This window comes from Doryrhamphus excisus, chromosome 17 (genome assembly GCF_030265055.1).
Source record: "Doryrhamphus excisus isolate RoL2022-K1 chromosome 17, RoL_Dexc_1.0, whole genome shotgun sequence".
NCBI classification, from domain to species: domain Eukaryota; kingdom Metazoa; phylum Chordata; class Actinopteri; order Syngnathiformes; family Syngnathidae; genus Doryrhamphus; species Doryrhamphus excisus.
In genome coordinates this window covers 17260465-17284736 of record NC_080482.1, presented here as the reverse complement: position 1 = coordinate 17284736, position 24272 = coordinate 17260465, and the positions used below count along the sequence as shown (strand labels likewise).

The following is a 24272-nucleotide window of genomic DNA, read 5'->3' as shown; positions in this document are numbered from 1 at the left end:
AGAGGCGTTGCTGGTGCCATGGAGCGCAGAAGCCGAATGCGAGGGCGCCGCGTCGACTAACTGCAGACAATCTTAGCACAACACCGCTAGTGAAAATGTCATCATTACACTTTATTTGCGGGGACTACCAAACTGTGGTTCGCTCTACCTCTGTGGACGCACACAGCGTGTCCAACATTAATGTATCTTTGCCGCTGAGAGCGCGTTGCTTTTGGATATTTCACGTTCATGTTCGCAAAAACTGTCCAGAAAAGCACAATTTAAACATTTTCAAGCTGTAGAAGTGAAGCAAATTAGCCTCCAATTTTGGCTTGGAATTCCCCACTGAAAAGTGGAACTTCCTGTTTGTTAAGATTTGATCTAATTCTTGGGTTCCAATTTTTTGCTTGTTTTTAAGCCGGAGATGGATGGTCACTGCCAACGTCAGCCCCCGTGGAGGTGTGTGTCTTGTGGGTGTTAGTACTGCTTCAGAAGCACTTAGACATCCAAATGGAGCATGTTTAAGATATAAACCTCCATGTGCATATGCCGTGTGGTTTACATGGATGCAGTGTTGCCAACAAGGCTGTAAATTCTAAAAGTCCATAGCATCTTTCATTAATTGTCCCTACTCCACATTTTCTGGTTGTTTCTCTCCAGTCTTGATGTTCATCATTGCAGGCTCCCTAAATGCTTCATTTGTCTTTTGTTGTTGTTTTGGCAACAAGCTGTTCCAACTGGTCTCTATCTCCTCATCTGTGTGTTCTGATGTGGGTGCAAACACCTGCATGATAGTCACAATTCCCGCTCCTGCAGAGGGCGTGTATTTAACCCTTAGATGCACGAGTGACTGGACCCTCCACTCTTCCATAAGGGGGTCAAAAATCACCCATACTAGAATCAATGCCTTTTTATGACAATGTTGCCAATTTGGTTAGGAATAATCACTTGTATGATATTTAGTATTATATTTAGGACCACACAAGAATGATTTCATGTTAGAAACATCTTCATTTTTCACTTTTTTACATCTTTGAAAAAGAAAATGACCCCGTACAACAATAGAAAATGGGAGGATCCATTGTGTGTTGCATAAAGGGAAGTTCAAAATGTCAATGGCATGATATCAAAAATAGGATTTTTGAGGAATACCTGGAATATGAAATGATAACAATTTTTCATGACAAAGATATTTCAAGAAAACAACCTGACCGGGTCATTTTTCACCCACTTATGGAAGGTTGGGGTAGTAACACAAAAACTACAATTTCTTAAAATGTATAAAAGATAAGTTAAAAATGTGAACGGCATGATATCAAAAATAGAATTTTTGAGGAATACCTGGAATATGAAATAACAATTTCTCATTACAAAGATATTTGAAGAAAACAACCTTGACCCACTTCTGCATCTAAGGGTTAAGAAGGTTGCTGACCTGTTAAAGGCTCATAGCAGTGGTTCTCCTCCAAATTTCACATTTTGCTGTCCAGGCTGGTGGGGAGTTTGATGGATGGCTGTCGTTGGTTCTCCTGAACTATGCATGGAAAAAATAATTAAAATAAAAATTATAAAAAAATTAGCTACCAACCCCATGATGAAAGTCAATAATCATGCTTACATTAGTTACTTCGGTACGAGGTACATTTAAAAAAAAAAAACACCTTAAACTGTATTATGGAAAGCAGGAAGTGAACAAATGTAACAGTTAGTGATTGTAAAAGTACCAGATGGAGGGGTAGGATTTAATAAGCTTTGCTTCTTCCTACTCCTTTTGGACATGTGGAACTGGGAACTGATTATGGGATGCACTCAATTGGAATCTGATGCATGTTCAAATGAAATTAAACCATTACCATTACCATTACCATTACCATTACCATTACCATTACATTGATGTGCTTCTTTTGGTCTCCGCTTTGCTGTCTTGTCAGTGCTGCATTTGAGGAAGTGTCTCCCACCCCTGATGTCTTATCAGCCGAATCACTAATTAATATTACCTGCTAAAATGACAGAAACAGATTCATTAAAAAAAAAAAACTTTATTAGCAAATACTGTATAGAGCAGAATACTGTACATCTTCAAGTGATATATGTAATACTCATATTAAAAGAAAAAGAGATTGGTGAGAAGATTGGTGGGAAAAGTGTTTGAGTTCACGGGATCCTTTCAGCACTCAGTGTCCGAGAGTTCAGGATCCTGACCTGTTAAAACAGCAGCAATGAAACATAGAAAATCAGACCAGCGCCTAACCCGAACCAACAAAGCCTAGTCATCACAGCACACTGGCTGGGAGGAGTTTGTAGTCGTCCGTCGGATTTTGCGCAAAATTTTTTTTTAATGGTACCATTTACATATTATTTTGCCTACATGAAGCACTTTCAAACATAGAAATATCGAATTGAGGTAAAACAAATCCCTTGTTTATTATTCTTAATCGGTTCCATACCCGACCACGCGAGTGAAAAAGCAGGATTCCATATTAATGAATGGAATATTTTCATATTTGGGGCTGCACGGTTCGAGTAGTTCGCGCTTAGACCTCACAGCTCAGAGACGCAAGTTCAATCCCACCCTGGGCCATCTCTGTGTGGAGTTTGCATGTTCTCCCCGTGCATGCGTGGGTTTTCTCCGGGTACTCCGGTTTCCTCCCACATTCCAAAAACATGCTAGGTTAATTAGCCACTCCAAATTGTCCATAGGTATGAATGTGAGTGTGAATGGTTGTTTGTCTATATGTGCCCTGGGATTGGCTGACAAAACAGTCCAGGGTGGACCCCGCCTTTCAACTGAAGACAGCTGGGATAGGCTCCAGAAAATGAAAAAAAAACATAATTGTGACATAAAAAGGCGGAACTATGGGCTAAAGGGTCAAAATGATGAGATAGGAAAATATGAATTATGAGAAGTCAAAATGATGACATAAAAACAAATAATTATTAGATAGGAAAATCATAATTATGGAAAATTTGAAATTGCAAGATAAGTCATGAGATGAAATTATTAGGTAAGTCATATTTCTAAGATAAAAACTTCACCTTCACCGCGTCCTTCATCACATGACAGTCGGCACATGCGCACTTAGTATCTCATCATTATGCTGGGAGGGTTTTTTTCAGTGGCGGAAAACGGACGTCTAATAAAAATCGTGTCAATGTGTATAAATGTAATATCTGTACAGCAACATGGGCAGCAGCAAAGCCATAAAAGCAGTAAAATTATTTTCGTAAAAGGCAGAAATGTATTTCTTCCTTCTGTAAGGACACACGAAAAAGGTTTTTGAATATCTGAGACACGATTGACATGAAACCAAATCTTCTAAATAACACCCCAGTAGTCAGCTTTACACTCCTATTACCCAATATAGTAGATAGAATCAGAGATGGTAGGACATAGTAGACATAAATAACAGATTCACATGTTCACATTTACAAGTTTTTTTTATCATTGGAGCTCTTTATACATGAATTAACACCCCTATAGCCACAGTCATGATTCATTGCTGATAATAGATTGTCCTTGAACTTAAGTAAAACTAAAATCCTGCTGTTTGCTAACAGCAGAAAGGACACGCACCAGCAAATACAAATAGACGGTGTAGACATTGAACGGGTGAAGGAAAATACATTTCTGGGGATCACAATAGATGAAAATATGAGCTGGAAACCTCATATTACAAATATACAACATAAGGTGGACAGAAATATTTCAGTATTGAACAAAGCAAAATTTGTTGTCAATCAGAAATCACTCCACACTCTTTATTGCTCTCTGGTTCTACCATATCTTACTTATTGTGTGGAAATATGGGATCATAACTATAAAAGCAATCTTCACTGGCTAAATGTACTGCAAAAAAGGCCAGTAAGGATAATTCATAATGCCGCCTACAGAGAACATACTAACTCCTTATTTGTAAAATGACAAATACTTCAACTTGCTGATATAGTTCATCTTCAAACAGCTAAAATAATGCATAAGGCTAAAAATAAGCAATTAGCTAAAAATGTCATCCAATACTTCTCTACAAGAGAGGAGAAATATGATCTCAGGGAAGAAGTACATTTGAAACACTTCTATGCTAGGACTACGTTATGCTAGCCATAGCATTTCAGTATGTGGAATCAAACTATGGAATGGATTGAGTAAGGAAATCAAACAATGCACAACGATGAGCCAATTCAAGAAACAATACAAGCAGTTGATGTTTGCTAAATCCAAGGATGAAGAGTCTTGAACCAGTCATGATGTGCTATATATATCACTATATTGACACGCACTATGGTACACATTATGGCATTGGATGCTCATATCACCCAGTACTTCGCTACGAGGTACATTATTAAAACAAAAACACCAAAACCTTAAACTGTATTATAGAAAGCAGGAAGTGAACAAATGTAAGAGTTAGTGATTGTAAAAGTACCAGATGGAGGGGTAGGATTTAATAAGCTTTGCTTCTTCCTACTCCTTTTGGACATGTGGAACTGGGAACTGATTATGGGATGCACTCAATTGGAATCTGATGCATGTTGAAATGAAATAAAACCATTACCATTACCATTACCATTCCCATTCCCATTCCATGAACGTCTCATCTACTCTACTTCAGAACTACTACTAATCGTTTAAACTGTGTGCCGTGTGCAAGTCAGTGAGGAAACGGTAGCTCTTTCTTCGTTCCTCTGTCCACCAGAGAGAGACAGAGGAACAGAGCCCAGAGGGAGGCTGACGTCATTGCAGCACCCCGGCAGCAATAGCCAATGAAGTACTTAGCTGAGACAAAATGCATTATAGGAAAAAGTTAAAATTGCTGTTTCTCTTTATAAATACATATTGTACAATCCTTAGGTATACCTTTTGTTAAGTAGCTGTGTGATGATGTTAGCATTATTTGTAAGATGTCAGACTGTGACCTCCTCCGTTTGAATTACCTACAACAGGCACAATAATCCCTCGTAAAAAGCGGGCTACTGTTGTGACCGTGACGCACACCAAGCTGAAATGCAACATTGAACCCCCTACGTCTCTTCCTGTCCGCCTCCGTTCAGTCATGGTTGGCAGAGCATTTCCTCCAGCTCAACCAGGACAAAACTGAGGTTTTAGTTATAGGTCCTGAAGGCCAGAGAGAGAGAGACTTTTACCAGCCGAATCAGTTAAAAATTTGGGTTAAAATTTGTTGACCGAGCTAAATTTTATCCCACATATCAAAAATATAACAAAAATCAGTTTTTATCACCTTAAGAACATAGCAAGAGTCCGCCCGTTTCTCTCTCAGGCCAGTACGGAGGTGCTTTTATTTCCTGTCGCTAAATTACTGTAATGCCCTGCTCTCTGGTCTTCCCAAAAAAAGTATTTGAAATCTCCAATTATTACAGAACTTACATTACACCGGTTTTAAAGTGGCTACATTGGCTCCCCGTCCGCCTCAGGATGGATTTGAAGATTCTCTTACTGGTTTTTAAATGTCTTAACGGCCTTGCACCTTCTTATTTATCTGATCTGCTTTTACCGTATCAACCCCCCCCGCGGGGTTGACCCTGCGGTCCTCCGGCACTGGCCTTTTAACAATACCAAAACCCAGAACCAAAACCCACGGTGAGGCAGCATTTAGCCACTATGGCCCCCACCTGAGGAACAGCCTGCCGGAGAGCCTCAGGACTGCGGAGACTGTTGATATTTTTAAAAAAGATTAAAGACACACCTTTTTAATCAGGCTTTTAACTCATATTTTTAACTTGTTAAAATATTTTTAGTCCTATTTTATGCTCTTAGTCTTTGGCTTTTAACTCCAGTGTTTCCTCAGGGGGGGTCCTCCACACTGGGGGCTGTGTCGATCTGCTGAGGGTGTGCCATCCTTGGGTCCCTTCGACCCGGCCGGCTGGGGGTTCCTCCCTTTGATGTGGGGGTCCGCCCGTCTGTTGGAGTCGGGGGGCCCGGGTGCTGGTCCCCCGATGGCACCGACGGCTCCTCCCAGTGTGGACGGCCCCAAAGGTGGCGTTTCCTTGATCCTCAGTGCCATGCCATGTCTCCCTACTGTGTGTGTGTGTGTGTGTGTGTGTGTGTGTGTGTGTGTCTAGTATGGAGGGTGGGAGGGAGGGGCTTTCTTTGTAATTGTTTTTCCTTTTAATTGTGGTAATTGTTTTGAATTGTGTAAAGCACTTTGTGTTGCATGTCTTTGCAGGAAAAGTGCTGTACAAATAAAGTTGATTTGATAAAGTAGAGTATGAACATGACCATAGGGGTGACTTTTCATGTCTCGAGGGCCCTAATAACGTTAAAAAGCGTATTTAGAAGGTCATTAACTGGTTTACTTTGCTCTAACAATGAAAATATTCCTTTTATAAATAAGGAATCATACTTGGCGGAAATTAACTCATCATGGTGGGGTTTGTCAACAATCGATGTTTCATGACGTACAACACGCAAATAGGCATAGCTGGATAGGCTTTCTTGGAATAAACCATATATAGGAAGAAAAGTGAGCTTGTTGCTTTTTTGAGTGAAACAACAACAAATGTAACGGTGGCTTTGGCACTGTTCCAGGTGAGCAGAAAATAAGACACACTCACCCGTTTTTCTTCAGCCGACAACATGCCCTCTACTGCCACCACTTGGTACTGGGTTTGTTTCAGGCTGCCAGGGAGTTTTCGGATATGGCGCAGAGCTGCGGAAATGGTGTCTTTGCTTAGTAACTTCCTGGTTTCGGCCGAGGAAATACCAGGATCCAAAAGCAGGAGGCACAAGTTCCCGTTCTTCCGCTGCTCCAAACCCACGATGCAGCGACTGTGGCCTAGGGGCCAGGGGAAACAGGAAGCAGTGGAAAGGTTAAGAACAATGCTGGTGCTTGCGTTTCCACTCAAAGTAGGACACAAATAACTCGAGAAGCACGTAACTTGGCGCCAGTGTTGCTGCTTTACTCCTAATCGGATACTTTTCCCAACATTTTAACACCACAATGGAATAAAACTTCCTTTGTGGACCACTTCATGTCTACTGCCTCTTTCTTGTCAGAGTACACGCTGCTAAATAGTTTAACCTTGCCAGACCTTAAGTCTTAGTGACTCGCTGGAGCCTACCCCAGCTGACACCAGGACACCGAACCACTCACACCGACAGACCACTTTCGGCAGGGGTGTCCAAAGTGCAGCCCGAACCAAATACAGTATATCAGGGGTCTCAAACTCGCGGCCCGCGTGCCAAATGCGGCGTGCGAGACGCTAGTTTGAGGCCCCCACCTTGATACCAAAGTTTAATGTTGAAATGACAGCTTAAAGCTGTGTGCACACCGGACACAATTAACATGATTTTGCCCCGCCCATACTGTTACCCTACCCTGTTACCCCGCCCTGTTTTGCTTTGGATTAGCAATGAAGCTAAAGGCTTATGACGCTGGGTACAAATAAATGCAGGAAATGATTTGGAATAAAAGGGAAAATACACGTCAAGATAAAGCATCTCATCAAACATGTTGTTAAAGTTACCACACTGAGTACCATGCTAACTTGCTAATTGGGTACAATTATTGAGTTTCATTAATGTTCATGTTGAAGGTTAAACTGTTAATACTGTACATTTGAATATGAAAAAAATCATTTTTCTACCAACTGTATGTGGTTTCTTACATTTTTCTTATTTGCTTGGTTTTTTTTGAAAACCTGATGCGGCCCGGCTTCACCCAGAACCTAGCTCCGGTGGCCCCCAGGTAAATTGAGTTTGAGACCCCTGCAGTATATTATTTATTTTAGATTAAAATATAAATTAACTACTTAAAAATCTGAAGTAATTTTACAACAATGAAGTAAAAATAATCTAATGGGAAAAAGTCACAATAAATTCATAGTATTTATCCAAAAAGTGGAAAGTTAAGAACCGTAATTTACGGCGTATTAAGATGCACCAGTGTTTGAACTGCACCAACTACAGATCTGTGCATATAGAAGACGCACTGTTCTACCAGCCGCACATGTCCAGGTAATAAAATGGCATATTGTGGCATGCACAAGTCCATGAGGACCAGGTAGCTCTAGCCAAAATGAAAAAACTCAACAAAATGATCAACCACAGTAGGAGGTCACAGTCCGACATCTTACAAATAATGCTAACATCATCACACAGCTACTGAACACTCAAAAGGTATACCTAAGGATTGTACAATATGTATTTATAAAGAGAAACAGCAATTTTAACTTTTTCCTATAATGCATTTTGTCTCAGCTAAGTACTTCATTGGTTATTGCTGCCGGGGTGCTGCAATGACGTCAGCCTCCCTCTGGGCTCTGTTCCTCTGTCCCTCTCTGGTGGACAGAGGAACGAAGAAGTAGAGGAGATGTCACAAGATTTGAATACAGCCAGAAATTAGAAAACCGCAGGGTTCAAAGTTGAAGAAAAATGTTTCGTTGGAACATTTAACAAAAACGCAGAAATGGAAAAAAAACGCTGTAATGTTACAAGAAAAAAGACAAGATATTAAAGGGGACCTGTTATGCAAATTTTTCCACCCTTTTTCTTCAGTTGTGGTCTCCTATAGAGCAGCTGCACACAATAACTCACAAAGAAAACCTTTTAGAGTTTCCAGAATCTGCACCTATTCCAGCTGCATTTTCTTTGATTTGTGCTTCCTGCCATACAGGTCTGTTTTAATTTATTCCACCCACGGAAGCACAAATCAAAGAAAATGGAAATGAACCATATAAGGAAGTCCGCCCCTCTGTGACATCACAAAGGAACAGTTTTACCACGCCTTTTGAAACCAAATGTTTTCAACCATCCCAAAGTTCTTTCAAGGCTCACTTCCAAATGTGCAAACGTCATTATCTGAAACTTTGGCATCGTTTAACACGAGAACACAACATTCTAACTACATTTATAGGTCAGTGGAAAAAAGTGGAAAAAGCATAATTATGCATAATGCATTAAGCATAATCTTTCACAGAAAAAAAGTTGCAATCTAATGGGAAATTTTACAAGAATAAAATAAGAGGAAAATAATGTCAGAATCAAACTACCAAACTGGTAAAGTGGCATCCTTTCATTTTGGAAAAACGTTTGGAGACCCCTAATGTGCCCTGTCTATCAATGTTGGGCCTGGCGCTGCCTGTCAAGCCCTGCTAGAGCGAGCGGACACAGGCTGCAGCGCAAGGAGAGAATGTAGCAGATATCCAAATGGCGGAAGGTGGTCTTTGTGTGCACCTTGATGCTGCAGGTACAGCGGGAGCAGGGATGTCTGGATCAGTCTAGGAGGCAATCTGCTACTGCTGCTGGACTGACTGAAGTACCGTCTGACCCACTCAAGGAGCTGGGGATGGGTGCCTCCTGGGCCTGTGGGCTGGTGGAAGTCAATGATGCGGCCACTGAGGAAAAAACACCATTTTTTCTCCTGAATGCCATCATGGAAATGTGGTTTTCTACACTTGTTATTGTTGCTATTATTTTATGATGAATTGACAAAATCTTGTTATGGTATAAGTTTGCGTGTGTTGCCTTGACTGTGGTGATGTTTTGGTTCATTTTTTTCTAATTAATGTTGAATAGCAAACTGGAATAGATGAATTACGTGACATTATCTTTATTACCATGTTTTCCATCCCGACCCCGGATTAAGACCCTGTCCACACACAAGCCTTCTTGGGATTTTTTTTTTTTTTTGTCAATTTGAAAAGAAAAATTGTGTCCACACAAGAACGGATGGCACACCTCGGTGGGGTGCTGTAAACAAACATGAGGACGGAACCACATGAAACTATAAAACGAAGAACGCATGTACATAAGTCCGCCATCTTTCGCCTTCCAAGGCTTATTTAGACTTATGATGAAGTAGAATTTCTCCTGCAAGCCATTCTGGAGAATAAGACAAGAAAGTATCAGGAGAACGATGACTGGTGTGAGTCCTGTTTGTCAAAATATTCAGATCGGCAATGGGCTCGCCATGGGTCGGTGATGTCACCGTTTTTGCTTGTCTACACGGAAACAACAAGCTGCCGTTTTCAGATTTTCCCACTCTGTAATGGGTTTTTAAAACCATTACAGGTCACCCAGAACACCGTTTCCATGTGGTTGAAAAGCTGAAACTATGGAAGCATTTGTGTGGACATCCCTTGAAATGAATGATGGAGTCCCAGCACTCAATCATTTTATTGTGAAAACCCAAAGCTACGCCACAAAGCTCGCTATGCAAGCTCAGAAGGTGCTCACTGAGGCAACTGAGTCTAAGATAGCGAGCAATGTTTGTATGTACACCGGAATTCACAATGTTTGCGGAAAGACAATATTACCTGATTCCTAGCTCTTACAAACAAATTTAAATTATTCACACAGCAACTTAACACTCAAAAGGTACATAGGAAATATTATATAGATATTGTCAAATATAATAGGAAATACTAATAGCCACAGATTAGCCATGCCGCTGCAAAAGCTGCGGGGTTCTGAGGAAAATAGCTGCTTATACACCAAAATTCATGATGTTTGCGGAAAGACAATATTACCTAATACCTAGATCTTTCTAACAAATTTAAATTATTCACACAGCAACTTAACACTCAAAAGGTACATAGGAAATATTATATATTGTCAAATATAATAGGAAATACTAATACGGAAATAGCTGCTTATACACCGGAATTCACGATGTTTGCGGAAAGACAATTTTACCTGATTCCTAGATAGGTAAGTAGGACGTAGATCTCAGTGGCTCCAATCCAAGCTCGCGTTCCTTGTAGCCGATGGTTAAAGTGGGATGCACCTTGAGGATCCAGACCCTCTTTCCATGCCTCCTCGATCATACTCTGCATCCGTGGAATACTTGGCACTACTTTGTCTGTGGGAGAAGGTGAGAAAGAACCCACTTGAAACGTTGACAAAGTGACTGAACATCATGTGCAGTATACAAGGTATGCTAGTGTACACGTTCATCTCATGGATTTACTGTGCAGTGTTTGTCAAGAAAAAGTATTTTATTGCACTGTGATAGTAGTTACTGGGTGATTGCAGGAAGTGTTGCAACATCTGTTCACAATCCAATGTAAGAGACATTTCCAAATGTTAGTGGGGAAGAACAAAAACAAAGACCGGTGGCTGGGGATTGGGTAACCCCATAGCAGTCATCAGATATAAACAAGATATCACCTTCTCACCTATCTGAAAGTTGTCAAACGGGCTCAACTGCATTTTCAACAGGTTTACAGCTACAGTGGAACATCCAAAAGGTTCACAGTGTCACAGTCTGTTCTATGTGTTTGTGTGTGAAGTGAAAAAGTGTTGACGGAGAGAAGGGTACGACCGTTGTTCGAACCTCTGCAGGGCTCGACAATAACGATGTACCGATGCCCGGGGCAAGTTCAAACCAAATTGGGGCAAGTAAATCCAATCAGTGATATTCCCGTGGGGCAAGTGTACTTTGGCATGCCATACTGCCAAGAGTTTTTTAAAAGCGGTTCTTGTTGGGTGTTGGTAAAACACGGACTGCGGAATTCCGGTGCTAGAATCGTTTATTTAGACCGCGGTCCGCAGTCGGCGTTTTACCCACACACTGAATCGTTGTTGTTGGCGATGAACCAATGAGCGATGGTTTGACTAGGAAAACATCTATCATGGCGTCCCTGCCAACATGGTCTAATTCTTCAACAACTTGTGAAGGAAAAGAGCAAAAAGTGATGAAGCAGTGCCTCCTAAACAAGTATTTTATTAGCGGGTGACCGTTGGCTCCATCAAGGCTGTCCTTAGTCATCGATTCTGACCCGGATAAGCGGACGGAATGGAATGGAATATTGCAACTTTAAAATAGAGACATTTTTTCATTACACTACGACTTTCCCCAAAATATTTTGACTTTATTATCGTAAAATATAGCAGTTTTTCAACTATTTTAGCATTCTTGTAAATTTTCTTCTCACAATGACTTTGGTATGAGTGGTATGAATGACTTTTCATACCACTGGAACTTTTGTGAAGCCTAATTTTCCAAAAATTACAACTATGTTGTTTTGTTTGTTTTTCATATTACGACTTTATGCCACTTTTTTTCTTAAATCAAGTGGTTAGCGCGCAGACCTCACAGCCAGGAGACCAGGGTTCAATCCCACCCTGGGCCATCTCTGTGTGGAGTTTGCATGTTCTCCCCGTGCATGCGTGGGTTTTCTCCGGGTACTCCGGTTTCCTCCCACATTCCAAAAACATGCTAGGTTAACCCTTGTATTATGTTACGGGTCAATTTGACCCGTTTCAGTTTTTGTGTTGACCAAAGTACTGGTTATCCTTTCTTTTTCTTCATGAAATTTTGTGACTTTTCCTCATCTAGGGTCATGAACACAAAAACTGAAACGGGTCAAATTGATCCGTAACATAATACAAGGTTAACTAGCATGATTTGTTAACCCTTGTATTATGTTACGGGTCAATTAGACCCGTTTCAGTTTTTGTGTTGACCAAAGTACTGGTTATCCTTTCTTTTTCTTCATGAAATTTTGTGACTTTTCCTCATCTAGGGTCATTAACACAAAAACTGAAACAGGTCAAATTGACCCGTAACATAATACAAGGGTTAACTACCATGATGCTAGCATGATTTGTTAACAAATCATGCTAGTTAACCTTGTTAACCTTAACTGAAACGGGTCAAATGGACCCGCAACATAATACAAGGGTTAACAAATCATGCTAGTTAACCTTGTTAACCTTAACTGAAACGGGTCAAATTGACCCGCAACATAATACAAGGGTTAATTAGCCACTCCAAATTGTCCATAGGTATGAATGTGAGTGTGAATGGTTGTTTGTCTATATGTGCCCTGGGATTGGCTGGCTACCAGTCCAGGGTGTACCCCGCCTCTCGCCCAAAGACAGCTGGGATAGGCTCCGGCACCCCCCGCGACCCTCGTGAGGAAAAGCGGTAGAAAATGAATGAATGAATGAATATCATATTATTATATTACAAGTGTATTATTAAAAATAATAATTAATAATAATAATAAATAATTATTAGAATAATTAAAATAATAAAATTATTAAAAAATAATAATTTAAAAAATAATTATTATTTTTTTTAATTTTTTAAATCAAAAATGGTGCTACTTCTGGGGGCATTTGACTTTGGCACGTCCACTGTACGTAATATGTACCTTTTGTCCCCCAGTTGGAGCTCTGTCATCGAGCTTTCTACAGTAGTAGAATAGTAGTAGTATGCATAAACCTGAGGTGGGCTGAGTGATGGCGCACCTAGAAAAGAGGATGCAGATGCATATGCATCCAGTCTGTGCAGAGAGGACAGCAACATCTGGAAGTTTCTGTAGCCGCAGCCCCAGCCTTGGTCACCCGTTGAGGAGCAGTAGTGATCCGTGTCTGAGCTGAGCCACACGTGCACGCAGTCTTTGCATTCGGACTGATAGTACTCGTACAATGCCGCCATGACACCTACACACAGATACAGAGTGCATTAGAAAGCAGATGGCTAAAAATGTATCCCCAACTATAATATTCTCTTTATTATTGCACTGTATGGTGGTTGAGTGGTTAGCGCGCAGACCTCACAGCTAGGAGACCAGGGTTCAATACCCTCGGCCATCTCTGTGTGGAGTTTGCATGTTCTCCCCGTGCATGCGTGGGTTTTCTCCGGGTACTCCGGTTTCCTCCCACATTCCAAAAACATGCTAGGTTAATTAGCCACTCCAAATTGTCCATAGGTATGAATGTGAGTGTGAATGGTTGTTTGTCTATATGTGCCCTGTGATTGGCTGGCCACCAGTCCAGGGTGGACCCCGCCTCTCACCTAAACAAAGCTGGGATTTTAAGGTCATGCCACAGTATCTCAATAGGATTCAGGTCAGGACTTGGACTAGGCCACTCCAAAGTCTTCATTTGGTTTTTCTTCAGCCAATCAGAGGTGGACTTGCTGATGTGTTTTGGATCATTGTCCTGCTGCACAACCCAAGTTGCTTTCAGCTTGAGGTCACCAAAAGATGGCTGGACATTCTCCTTCAGCAGAATTCATGCGTCAGCCTCAGACCATCACACTACCACCACCATATTTTACAATTGGTATGATGCTCGTTTTCTGAAATGCGACTTTTGTCTGGTATTTTTGGAATTTTCTTCAGCCATTCAGAGGTGGACTTGCTGGTGTGTTTTGGATCATTGTCCTGCTGCACAACACAAGTTGCTTTCAGCTTGAGGTCACCAAAAGATGGCCGGACATTCTCCTTCAGGAGAATTCATGCTTCCGTTTATCACAGCAAGAGAAGCAGCAAAACAGCCAGACCATCACACTACTTCCACCATATTTTACTATTTTAATGATTTCTGAAATGCAGTGTTACATTTACGGCAGATTAAGATAAAGTTCAACTTCTGTCTGGTTAGACCAGAGAGTATTTTCCAAAAGGCCTTGTGGATCATCGAGATGTTTTCTGGCAAAATGGAGACCAGCCTTAATGTTCTTTTTGTTCAGCGGTGGTTTTGGTCTTGGAATTCTGCCATGCAGGCCGTTTTTGCCCAGTGTCTTTCTTATGGTGGAGTCATGGACACTGACCTTAAGGGGGACCTATTATGCTCATTCTACGGCCCTTTGTATTGAGTTGTGGACTCCTATAGAGCAGCTACACATAATAACCAGCACAGAAAGCGTTCTAGTTCTTCCAAATCCAAATTTCTTTGGATTTCGTGCTTCCCAATCTCTGCTTGGGCATCTCTGTGTTTAGTTTCTCCCCAAGCTAACTAACTGCAAATAGACAGCACTCGTGACTTGTTAAATCCATGTCCAAGCATGGCCTATCATTATACTGGCTGTTTGAATTATTCAATATTATACAATTGTGTTGTACAACCAGAAGCTTGTTATATGAGGATTTTCCCCAATAATGGGAACTTAAGTTTGTTCAAATCTGGAAAACAGAACACACACAATAGAACCATGAAGTGTTATTTTCTTTTAACATACACATACCCTGAGTTCTGGTCCTGCCATCATCAACTCCAGAACACATACCCTGAGTTCTGGTCCTGCCATCATCAACTCCAGAACACAGACCCTGAGTTCTGGTCCTGCCATCATCAACTCCAGAACACAGACCCGGAGTTCTGGTCCTGCCATCATCAACTCCAGAACACAGACCCGGAGTTCTGGTCCTGCCATCATCAACTCCAGAACACAGACCCTGAGTTCTGGTCCTGCCATCATCAACTCCAGAACACAGACCCTGAGTTCTGGTCCTGCCATCATCAACTCCAGAACACAGACCCTGAGTTCTGGTCCTGCCATCATCAACTCCAGAACACAGACCCTGAGTTCTGGTCCTGCCATCATCAACTCCAGAACACAGACCCTGAGTTCTGGTCCTGCCATCATCAACTCCAGAACACATACCCTGAGTTCTGGTCCTGCCATCATCAACTCCAGAGGCAAGAGACTCCATCAGCTCCACCCTCTTACAGTGATACTCTGCAGGGGCCATGACACCCCTGGCCACGTCTCTCTCCATGGTTCTTTCCATCTGCGTGCGATAGCCGCCCCTGCCATCCAGGCCAAACTGCCTCTGCAAAAACACATCACACACAGATCAGGGTAATGTGCAGGAACATTGAATAAGAACATCCGTAAGACTCCTGACTTGTATCTTTGACAAGTTCTACATTTTTGAAAGTAGAACTTTTGAAAAAATAACATAATAAGCATGATATAGCATTGTTTTTTAAACAATGGTTGTCCATCATCCACAATCCTCATGTGATACAAGAACACATCTTTCTCTTTTCTATGCATTCTAAAGATATCAAAACAGATAAAAATGGGACAAACAAATTCCGCCTAAAAAGCCTCCAACAAGGTTTCCTGGTTTTACATACATGCCGTGACCATGTAGTAACATGTGCCACTACGCAAGTACGCAAGTACTTCTTGGGTGTAACCATGTTAATAATAATAATAATAATAATAATAATGTCACTGCAGCATGGTTAATATGCAGGTCACATTATGTAAATGGTGTGTTGTTGGCAGTTTTGAGAGTTTTTTTCAGAAATTATTATTTTAAAGCTGATTGTGTGCATCCTCGGCGGCACGGCGATCTAGTGGTTAGCGCGCAGACCTCACAGCTAGGAGACCAGGGTTCAATTCCAACAGGTTCCAACAGTTTGCATGTTCTCCCCGTGCTTGTGTGGGATTTCTCCGGGTACTCCGGTTTCCTCCCACATTCCAAAAACATGCTAGGTTAATTAGCCACTCCAAATTGTCCATAGGTATGAATGTGAGTGTGAATGGTTGTTTGTCTATATGTGCCCTGGGATTGGCTGGCCACCAGTCCAGGGTGTAGCCCGCCTCACGCCCGAAGACAGCTGGGAACTCTTTGCCCCATTCACTCCGTGCTTGCCCTGACCTTCCCACCTTCAAAAAACAACTAAAAACCCACCTCTTTAAATCTGGTTTAATGTCTAACTTTTTATACCTGACTGCTGTGCCCCGCCCCGCCCCGCCCCGCTTTTACTCTTGTTTTAACTGTGTATAAACCAATTAATGTTGTATTTTATCTTTTACTCTGTTTACTTGTTTTTATTCAACTCCATTTTCTGAAAAGTGTCTTTGAGTATTTTGAAAAGCGCTACACAAATAAAATGTATTATTATTATTATTATTATTATTGGCTGGTGGTCCTGTCATGTGACCCCCGCAGGAGGCATCGACTGTTAATAACAACGAAAGAATAAACAAAGCAACTGTCAACGACTATCACAACACAACCACAATATGCTCTTTGCAATGTAAATGCAATGTAGTGTAAACCAAGTCAGGAGAGAGTTGACGTTGATGTACATTGGCAGAACACCAATAAAGCAAGTGACTGGACATGAAATCCCATTAAGTGAAACATTTCAAATACGTGAGCTATAATATAATGCAGTGTGGTTTGCTCTGTCCATTTCAGACCTGCAACTTCTTAAACTCCTCTTTTTCTTCCTCCTTTCTTTTCTCCTCCATTTCCTGTTGGAGTCTCCAGGCCAGCTTTTCGTCAGAATCGGAGCTGCCTGTGGAAGAAACCAGAGTCGTAGCATTGTGCAGTTGACAAAACTCTTTCTAATCAGATACATTGAAGAGAAGCGGAATAACACCTGCTCCGCTGTCTAAATGCACTTCCACGTGTTCCTGCAGAGAGACGCTGTCGTTGCAAACAGCGGGGCACATTGGGCACGTATGGATGTCCTCTCCTAAAAACAAAAAGTCCTTTGACTTTTATTATAACTGTCAAATGATAAAATCAATCAGTACATTTACACACAGTCAATATTCCGCTTTCTGTAAGATTTGGAATAACCGATTAAGCTAATTAACTAAATTAGAAAGGTATGGAATCAGAGGATTAGTTCTGAAGTGGGTCAAAAGCTACTTAGCTGACAGGAAGCAATATGTAAAGCTAGGAGAACACACATCTACACGTTTAAATATTACGTGTGGAGTGCCACAGGGGTCAATACTGGGAGCAAAACTGTTCAACTTTTGCATCAATTACATTTTTCATTGTCACGAAAGTCTTAAAGTTGGTATTATTTGCAGAACATATACTGCTTTTTGTCCCAGAGGAAGCTCGGAAGAAATCATTAGAAAGGTCAGAGATGAAATGATCGTATTAAAAAGATGATTTGATAATAGATTTTCCTTGAACAGAAGTAAAATTAAAATAATGCTGTTTGGTAACAGTAGAAAGGACAGGTACAAATACAAATGTGTAGACATTGAAAGGGTGAGGGAAAATACATTTCTGGGGATCATAATCGATGAAAAAATGAGCCGGAAAACCTCATATTACAAATATACAACATAAGGTGGACAGAAATATTTCAGTATTGAACAAAGCAAAATTTGTTGTCAATCAGAAATCACTCCACACTCTTTATTGCTCTCTGGTTCTACCATATCTTACTTATTGTGTGGAAATATGGGATCATAACTATAAAAGCAATCTTCACTGGCTAAATGTACTGCAAAAAAGGTCAGTAAGGATAATTCATAATGCCGCCTACAGAGAACATACTAACTCCTTATTTGTAAAATGACAAATACTTCAACTTGCTGATATAGTTCATCTTCAAACAGCTAAAATAATGCATAAGGCTAAAAATAAGCAATTAGCTAAAAATGTCATCCAATACTTCTCTACAAGAGAGGAGAAATATGATCTCAGGGAAGAAGTACATTTGAAACACTTCTATGCTAGGACTACGTTATGCTAGCCATAGCATTTCAGTATGTGGAATCAAACTATGGAATGGATTGAGTAAGGAAATCAAACAATGCACAACGATGAGCCAATTCAAGAAACAATACAAGCAGTTGATGTTTGCTAAATCCAAGGATGAAGAGTCTTGAACCAGTCATGATGTGCTATATATATCACTATATTGACACGCACTATGGTACACATTATGGCATTGGATGCTCATATCACCCAGTACTTCGCTACGAGGTACATTATTTTTTTTAAAACCTGAAACTGTATTATGGAAAGCAGGAAGTGAACAAATGTAAGAGTTAGTGATTGTAAAAGTACCAGATGGAGGGGTAGGATACAATAAGCTTTGCTTCTTCCTACTCCTTTTGGACATGTGGAACTGTGAATTGATTATGTGATGCATTCAATTGTAACCTGATGCATGTTCAAATGAAATGAAAGCATTCCCATTACATGCCTGAGCAAACAGGGTCATTCCTGTATACATGGTAATTGTAAACAACACATTTCTGATACGTGTTATTTATAGGCTTTCGAGGGCCACCTGTTGTGCTGCCATACACACCCCTACTGAATGAATACACGAGCACCATGCACAACCAACTGTCTTGTCAGCCAATGGTGTGTTCAATACCTTGGACACCATGATGTTCCTGCAGATGTAACTCCACATGCTCATGCAGGATGAGGCTGCTGCTGAAGACGAGCGCACATATGGGGCAAGAGAACAGCCCTGGAAAGAACCGCAACACAACAACTTTAACATAAGCATTACCAAGCTAAACTATCGCCTGGGGGGCCATTCAACAACAGGAAACATTTTAAAAACAGCCGTTTTATTTCCACTAATTACTCTTAAGATATGGAGAGAAAAGAAAAGTCAGCATTTTAAGAGAATCTATTTGTTTTCTTAAGTCGTAATATTATGAGAAACAAACAAAACAAATTAACATAGTAATGAGGAAAATTATTTTGGAGAAAAAGCTTAAATATTATGGGAATAATTACAAGATAAAAACTTAGTTGAAATATTTACATAATTAAAAAAATGTCATCATAAAGTCTAAATATTACAAAAAAGTAATATTTTAAGAAAAAAGTTTACGAATTTTCAAGACTAAACCAGAAATAGTGTCACAGTAGTAGCATAAAGTTGAAATAAATTCATTTTTTTGTTATAAAAGTTGTAATATTATCAGCAACTAAGCATAAAGTTGCAATTTGGGGAAAACTAAGATGAAGAAAAAGTTAATAAATAAAAACAATATTATGGGAATAAAGTAGGGCTGCAAAGATTATTCTATTTAATTATAAAAAAAAGATTAAAGAGGCTACAAAAAGCAGCAAGGCAACAAAAGAAAAGGAAAACAAAATATAAAAAACAGACAGAAGATGTGGCTTGTACTTGTTTGTTCATTTATTATTGTGTGACTAAGTGACGAGTGGTCCCATTGCCTTACGTTTTTGTTGTGTTACCGTCATTTCATTTCATTTCATTTATTGTATTTTTAATGGTTGCAAACCCCTGAACTGAACTTTCACCAACAAGACTCAAAAAAACTCCATTAAAGTATTATTTCGTTTCCTTTTTTCAACCAAAAAAAACCTTATACTCAGCAACTTAAAGAGGACATAATGTGCTTTTCTGACCTATAAATGTAGTTAAACAATGCCAAAGTTTCAGATAATGAGTACTGCGTATTTGGAAGTGAGCCCTGAAAAAAGTTTGGGATGGCTCAAAACACTCTGTTTGAAAAGGCGTGGTAAAACTGCCCCTTTGTGATGTCACACAGAAAAGGGATGTCATGTTTCATGACTGTAAATGGGCAAACATCAACATCACCGAGTTTTTCTTTCGCTTATTGGAATAACTCCGTATTGCGAGTCCATCCAGTCTTGAAATTTAGTTCGGATCAAAAACAAACTTTCCGCAACTGTCCAGTGCTGATTGCTCGTATACAACGTTTAAATTCTTTCCGTTTGAGCAAATAAACCGAATACAATTGGAATATTAGGGTCCATGTATACGTGGCTACATGATCACAGCATGTATATCCAAACGATGCACCGTTGTTCGGGGCTTCGTCGTCGAAATAGGTGTGTCCCAATGACATACATTGTTAGCTAGCTCATATTAACATCATATCATTTTCTGCTGACATCATGCACAGAAAAGGGATGTCATGTTTCATGACTGTAAATGGGCAAATACCCCCCCTCCCCCAATATGCACCTTCCTTTTATGAAGAAAATTTAAGTATTTGTGCTGGTGGGAGGCCAGAAATATACTAGTCATCAATATCCCAAAACTGACAAAATAAAAAATAAAATATATATAAAATAAAAATGAGAAGTTACCATTATTTGTAGAAGACGGACTCTTCTGTTTGGATAAATATCCAGCCGCTTTCTGAACAGGAATGCTGGAGACAAAACCCTGCTTTGGTGCTGGACTTCCAGAGGTTGATGCCACGACTGAAGCCACCTCAGACACCCCACTTGGCGTGGACACGCCATAACTACCGTGCCGGGGGGGAAAGGGATCAGCATCATCAGCACCACGTGATCCATTAGCTTCTAAATCTGAGCCGGCAGCAAAGCTGCTGCTGCTGGTTGCAGTCGGACCGCCAGTTGAGGAGTGAGGTGAGTCATGATGTTCGTCAGGGTGGGCGGCGCCGATATGGAAGGCGAGTTCATCGTGTGACACCCCAGACAAAGAACACAATGGGCAGCGCACATCATTTTCCAGGTGACTTAGGAGAAGATGCGTCTTCATGTCCTCCTCCAACAAGATTTCCTCGCTGCATATCTCGCACGTCAGCATGACCGCAGCCTGTTGGCAAACATATTACAACTTTCATCTGGAGCAGGGTTCTTCCAACGTTTCACACACAGGCCATTTGGCTTGAAAAAAAAACACAAAAAATAAATCAACTTTTTCTCTGCATCCACAAGGGCTACATCAGTGTGTCCAAAGTGCAGGGTGGGAGCCAATTGCGGACTGTGGCTTTTTTTAATTGGCATGTGGCATATTTAAAAAATAGAATTTAAAAAGAAAACAACAGCAAAAGCTAAAACATCAAGACGAAAAAGTGATACAAAAAATTCACAATTCATTTTTGTGACTTTTGGAAATTGAATTCAGTTTACCCACCCTCGGCCATCTCTGTGTGGAGTTTGCATGTTCTCCCCGTGCATGCGTGGGTTTTCTCCGGGTACTCCGGTTTCCTCCCACATTCCAAAAAAAAAAAATGCTAGGTTAATTAGCCACTCCAAATTGTCCATAGGTATGAATGTGAGTGTGAATGGTTGTTTGTCTATATGTGCCCTGGGATTGGCTGGACACCAGTCCAGGGTGTACCCCGCCTCTCGCCCAAAGACAGCTGGGATAGGCTCCAGCACCCCCCGCGACCCTCGTGAGGAAAAGCGGTAGAAAATGAATGAATGAATTCAGTTTACAGGGCTGGACAATAACGATGTACCGATGGCCCGGTGCAAGTTAAAACCAAATTGGGGCAAGTAAATCCAATCAGTGATATTCCCGTGGGGCAAGTGTACTTTGGCATGCCATACTGCCAAGAGTTTTTTTAAAGCGGTTCTTGTTGGGTGTTGGTAAAACACGGACTGTGTAATTCCGGTGCTAATTTGCAAACCAATCCTTGCAAATCTTGAAATGGACCAATCAGAATCCTTTATTTAGACCGCGGCCCGCAGTCCACAGTCCGCATTTTACCCACACCCTGAATGGTTCTTGTTGGCGATGAACCAATGAGCGATGGTTTGACTAGGAAAACATCTATCATGGCGTCCCTGCCAACATGGTCTAATTCTTCAACAACTTGTGAAGGAAAAGAGCAAAAAGTGATGAAGCAGTGCCTCCTAAACAAGTATTTTATTAGCGGCAGCAAATCAAATGATGGCACAGGTGAGTGAATCACATTGCTGTGACAATTTGAAGTGGTCACAATGAAACACCACCCATTAGATCCAATACCAAGTGCTGATTTTGCACAAGCTACAAAATCTAGCGCTTCCATTTCCCGCTGGATTTTTATCACCTTTGCTTCACAAATTATTGTTTGACCGTTGAGCATTTTTTTCTGGATTAAAAACACTTTACTAGTACACAAATGTGTCTATTCAAAAATGTTTGATTGTGGTGCACAACTTCTAAATCCAGATTTCCATGCAACGTCATGATCTATGTAGGAAAACAACCACAAGAAATGATCATCATTTCATCTTTATTTGAGATTCTCAGATTCTCATATCATTATGGCAGTCTTTTCATTTTACATGGGGCAAGTTGGGGCAAGTAGTTCTCACCTTAAGGATTCCCCATGGGCAAGTTATTTTTGGTTTTAATGTAGAGCCCTGGTTTATCTAGCGGCAAATCACAAAAACAGTTATCTCACGGCGCTTTACATAAATGAATAACAACGTTATAAATGAAAAACAGAGAACCAACTGAAACCCACATGAGCAAGAACTTGGAGACAGAGGCAAGGGGAAAAACTCCCTCGAGGGAAGAACCCTTAGACAGAACCCAGGCTCTCATCTGTGTTGACCGCTTGGTTTAAAATAGAAACAAGAATAGAATGGAGGGATGGATGCTACATCAAGCCAAAGGTCTTGGTCTTCGTCCATTTTAACAACGTCGGCATTAGCAGGTTAACACCTAGCATAGTGTGCAGCTATGAAAATTGCTAAAAATGCAAATATGCCAAAAAAATTGAAAGCTAGCAATGCTAACATTTGTAACAACTAATAGTGTCTAACTATGAAATTGACGGAATGTTCTTAAATACAACAAGCAGGCAGCCTATGCTAATAAATAACTGACTACATATTTGTACTAGTCCTAAAAAGCCCACCATTTTTATGCATCACCGATCATGTTTTTTCCTCAAGCTTTGAGAATTCAAACGTTTTTCTAACAGCCCAACAAACAATGATTAGCTCAAAAGTACATTTTTTAATAACTACATATTTTCCAGGGGCATTTGGCACTATTGGATACATCGGTATCTGAATCAGCAGCATAAAATCCTGATCAGAGCATCCCTAAAAGCTGGCGGCGTGATTATGTTAGCTAGCATAGACCTACAGCGTCAACCACTGATGACGTCATAGACAAGGGGACAGAGCTGACCTCCACTTCCTATTTCCATGTACCAGCGAGTTATTCGGATGCTAGCAAGGAATTTTTTTTGACAAAAATCCAATAAAAACACAGATTGACTCATGGAGTGTTTTAATAACACAACAAGGTGCGAATCATGTGGTACGCGACCTGGAGAACGTACACCAAATTTTGGTGTAAACTAGCCAAAAATTAAAGTTAAATCTATTGTGCTGATTTACAATATGCTGCAGGCCAATCAAAACTCTAATCTAAAGCTCTAATCAAGGGAAAGGTGATTAAAAAAATCAATTTGGAATAAATACATATATATGAAAGAGTTGAATAGGACACCTACATTATTTTGAAGCGTTGAAGCACCACTTGAAACCAGCTTGCTATCGCTCCATTATCTTGCAACCAAACAACTGTATGGCGGAGCTTTATTCAGTTGAAAATGCTTGTGGAATGTCAGATTTTTCCCTAAAATGTTGAAGAAAAAGTTGAGGAATTTGACTAACGTGAGGTAGGTATAATACAGTATTTGTCAAACGATCTTTCAGCTAGTGATGGCCTGGCTGCATGCTGTGTAACGTTATAGGGATTTTAAAATGAGGATTTTGAGAGCCACTACGTGATTATACTCACTAGGTCATACAGAGCTCGACACAAAGACATTAGCTTGAACGTACATTGTTGCGTTTCACCGTCACGCCACTTCGGCAACTTGAATTAATGCGGGGCGGATGACTTACCCAAACAGAAGCACGATATCTTAGGCAATGACCGCGAGAGTTGGAAACTTCCGTTATAAAGTGCCATAATAATAAAACGAAATGCAGATAGACTTACATTTAATTACATCAATATTTATCAATATCATATACCTGTGTAATATTTTATATTCTCCTACACTTTCTATTAAATTTAGGTCAGTTACAAGACACCGGAAACTAAG

The 24272-nt window shown here is 40.5% G+C and overlaps 1 protein-coding gene across 4 annotated transcripts; it reads right to left on the bottom strand.

Moving 5' to 3' along the window:
* Positions 1 to 2005: 2005 nt before the first annotated feature.
* On the bottom strand, positions 2006 to 24194 carry zufsp (zinc finger containing ubiquitin peptidase 1). Of its 4 annotated transcripts, XM_058053889.1 has the most exons (12): positions 24070 to 24087; positions 23673 to 23797; positions 20551 to 21025; positions 18827 to 18925; positions 17075 to 17170; positions 16893 to 16990; positions 15336 to 15504; positions 13193 to 13387; positions 10631 to 10796; positions 9170 to 9330; positions 6550 to 6770; positions 2006 to 2181 (listed from the first exon to the last, which is right to left on the bottom strand). In XM_058053889.1, exons 3-12 carry the CDS (start codon positions 21014 to 21016, stop codon positions 2134 to 2136), a joined length of 1719 nt encoding a protein of 572 aa, XP_057909872.1. In that variant the 5' UTR covers positions 21017 to 21025; positions 23673 to 23797; positions 24070 to 24087; the 3' UTR covers positions 2006 to 2133. The 4 variants fall into 4 exon arrangements, with proteins under 4 accessions (XP_057909872.1, XP_057909873.1, XP_057909874.1 ...); XM_058053890.1 differs by lacking the exon at positions 23673 to 23797 and having other exon boundaries at positions 24070 to 24194; XM_058053891.1 differs by lacking the exon at positions 24070 to 24087 and having other exon boundaries at positions 23673 to 23884.
* Positions 24195 to 24272: the final 78 nt, after the last annotated feature.

Excerpts from the sequence above, each read along its gene's own strand:
- zufsp (XM_058053890.1), bottom strand. The coding sequence starts at position 21,016 with ATGCTGACGTGCGAGATATGCAGCGAGGAAATCTTGTTGGAGGAGGAC. Across the intron at positions 9,331-10,630 it reads CTTACCTATCTAGGAATCAG|TGGCCGCATCATTGACTTCC; the intron begins GTAAAATTGTCT and ends TTTTTTCCTCAG. Across the intron at positions 2,182-6,549 it reads TGTCGGCTGAAGAAAAACGG|GTCAGGATCCTGAACTCTCG; the intron begins GTGAGTGTGTCT and ends CTGTTTTAACAG.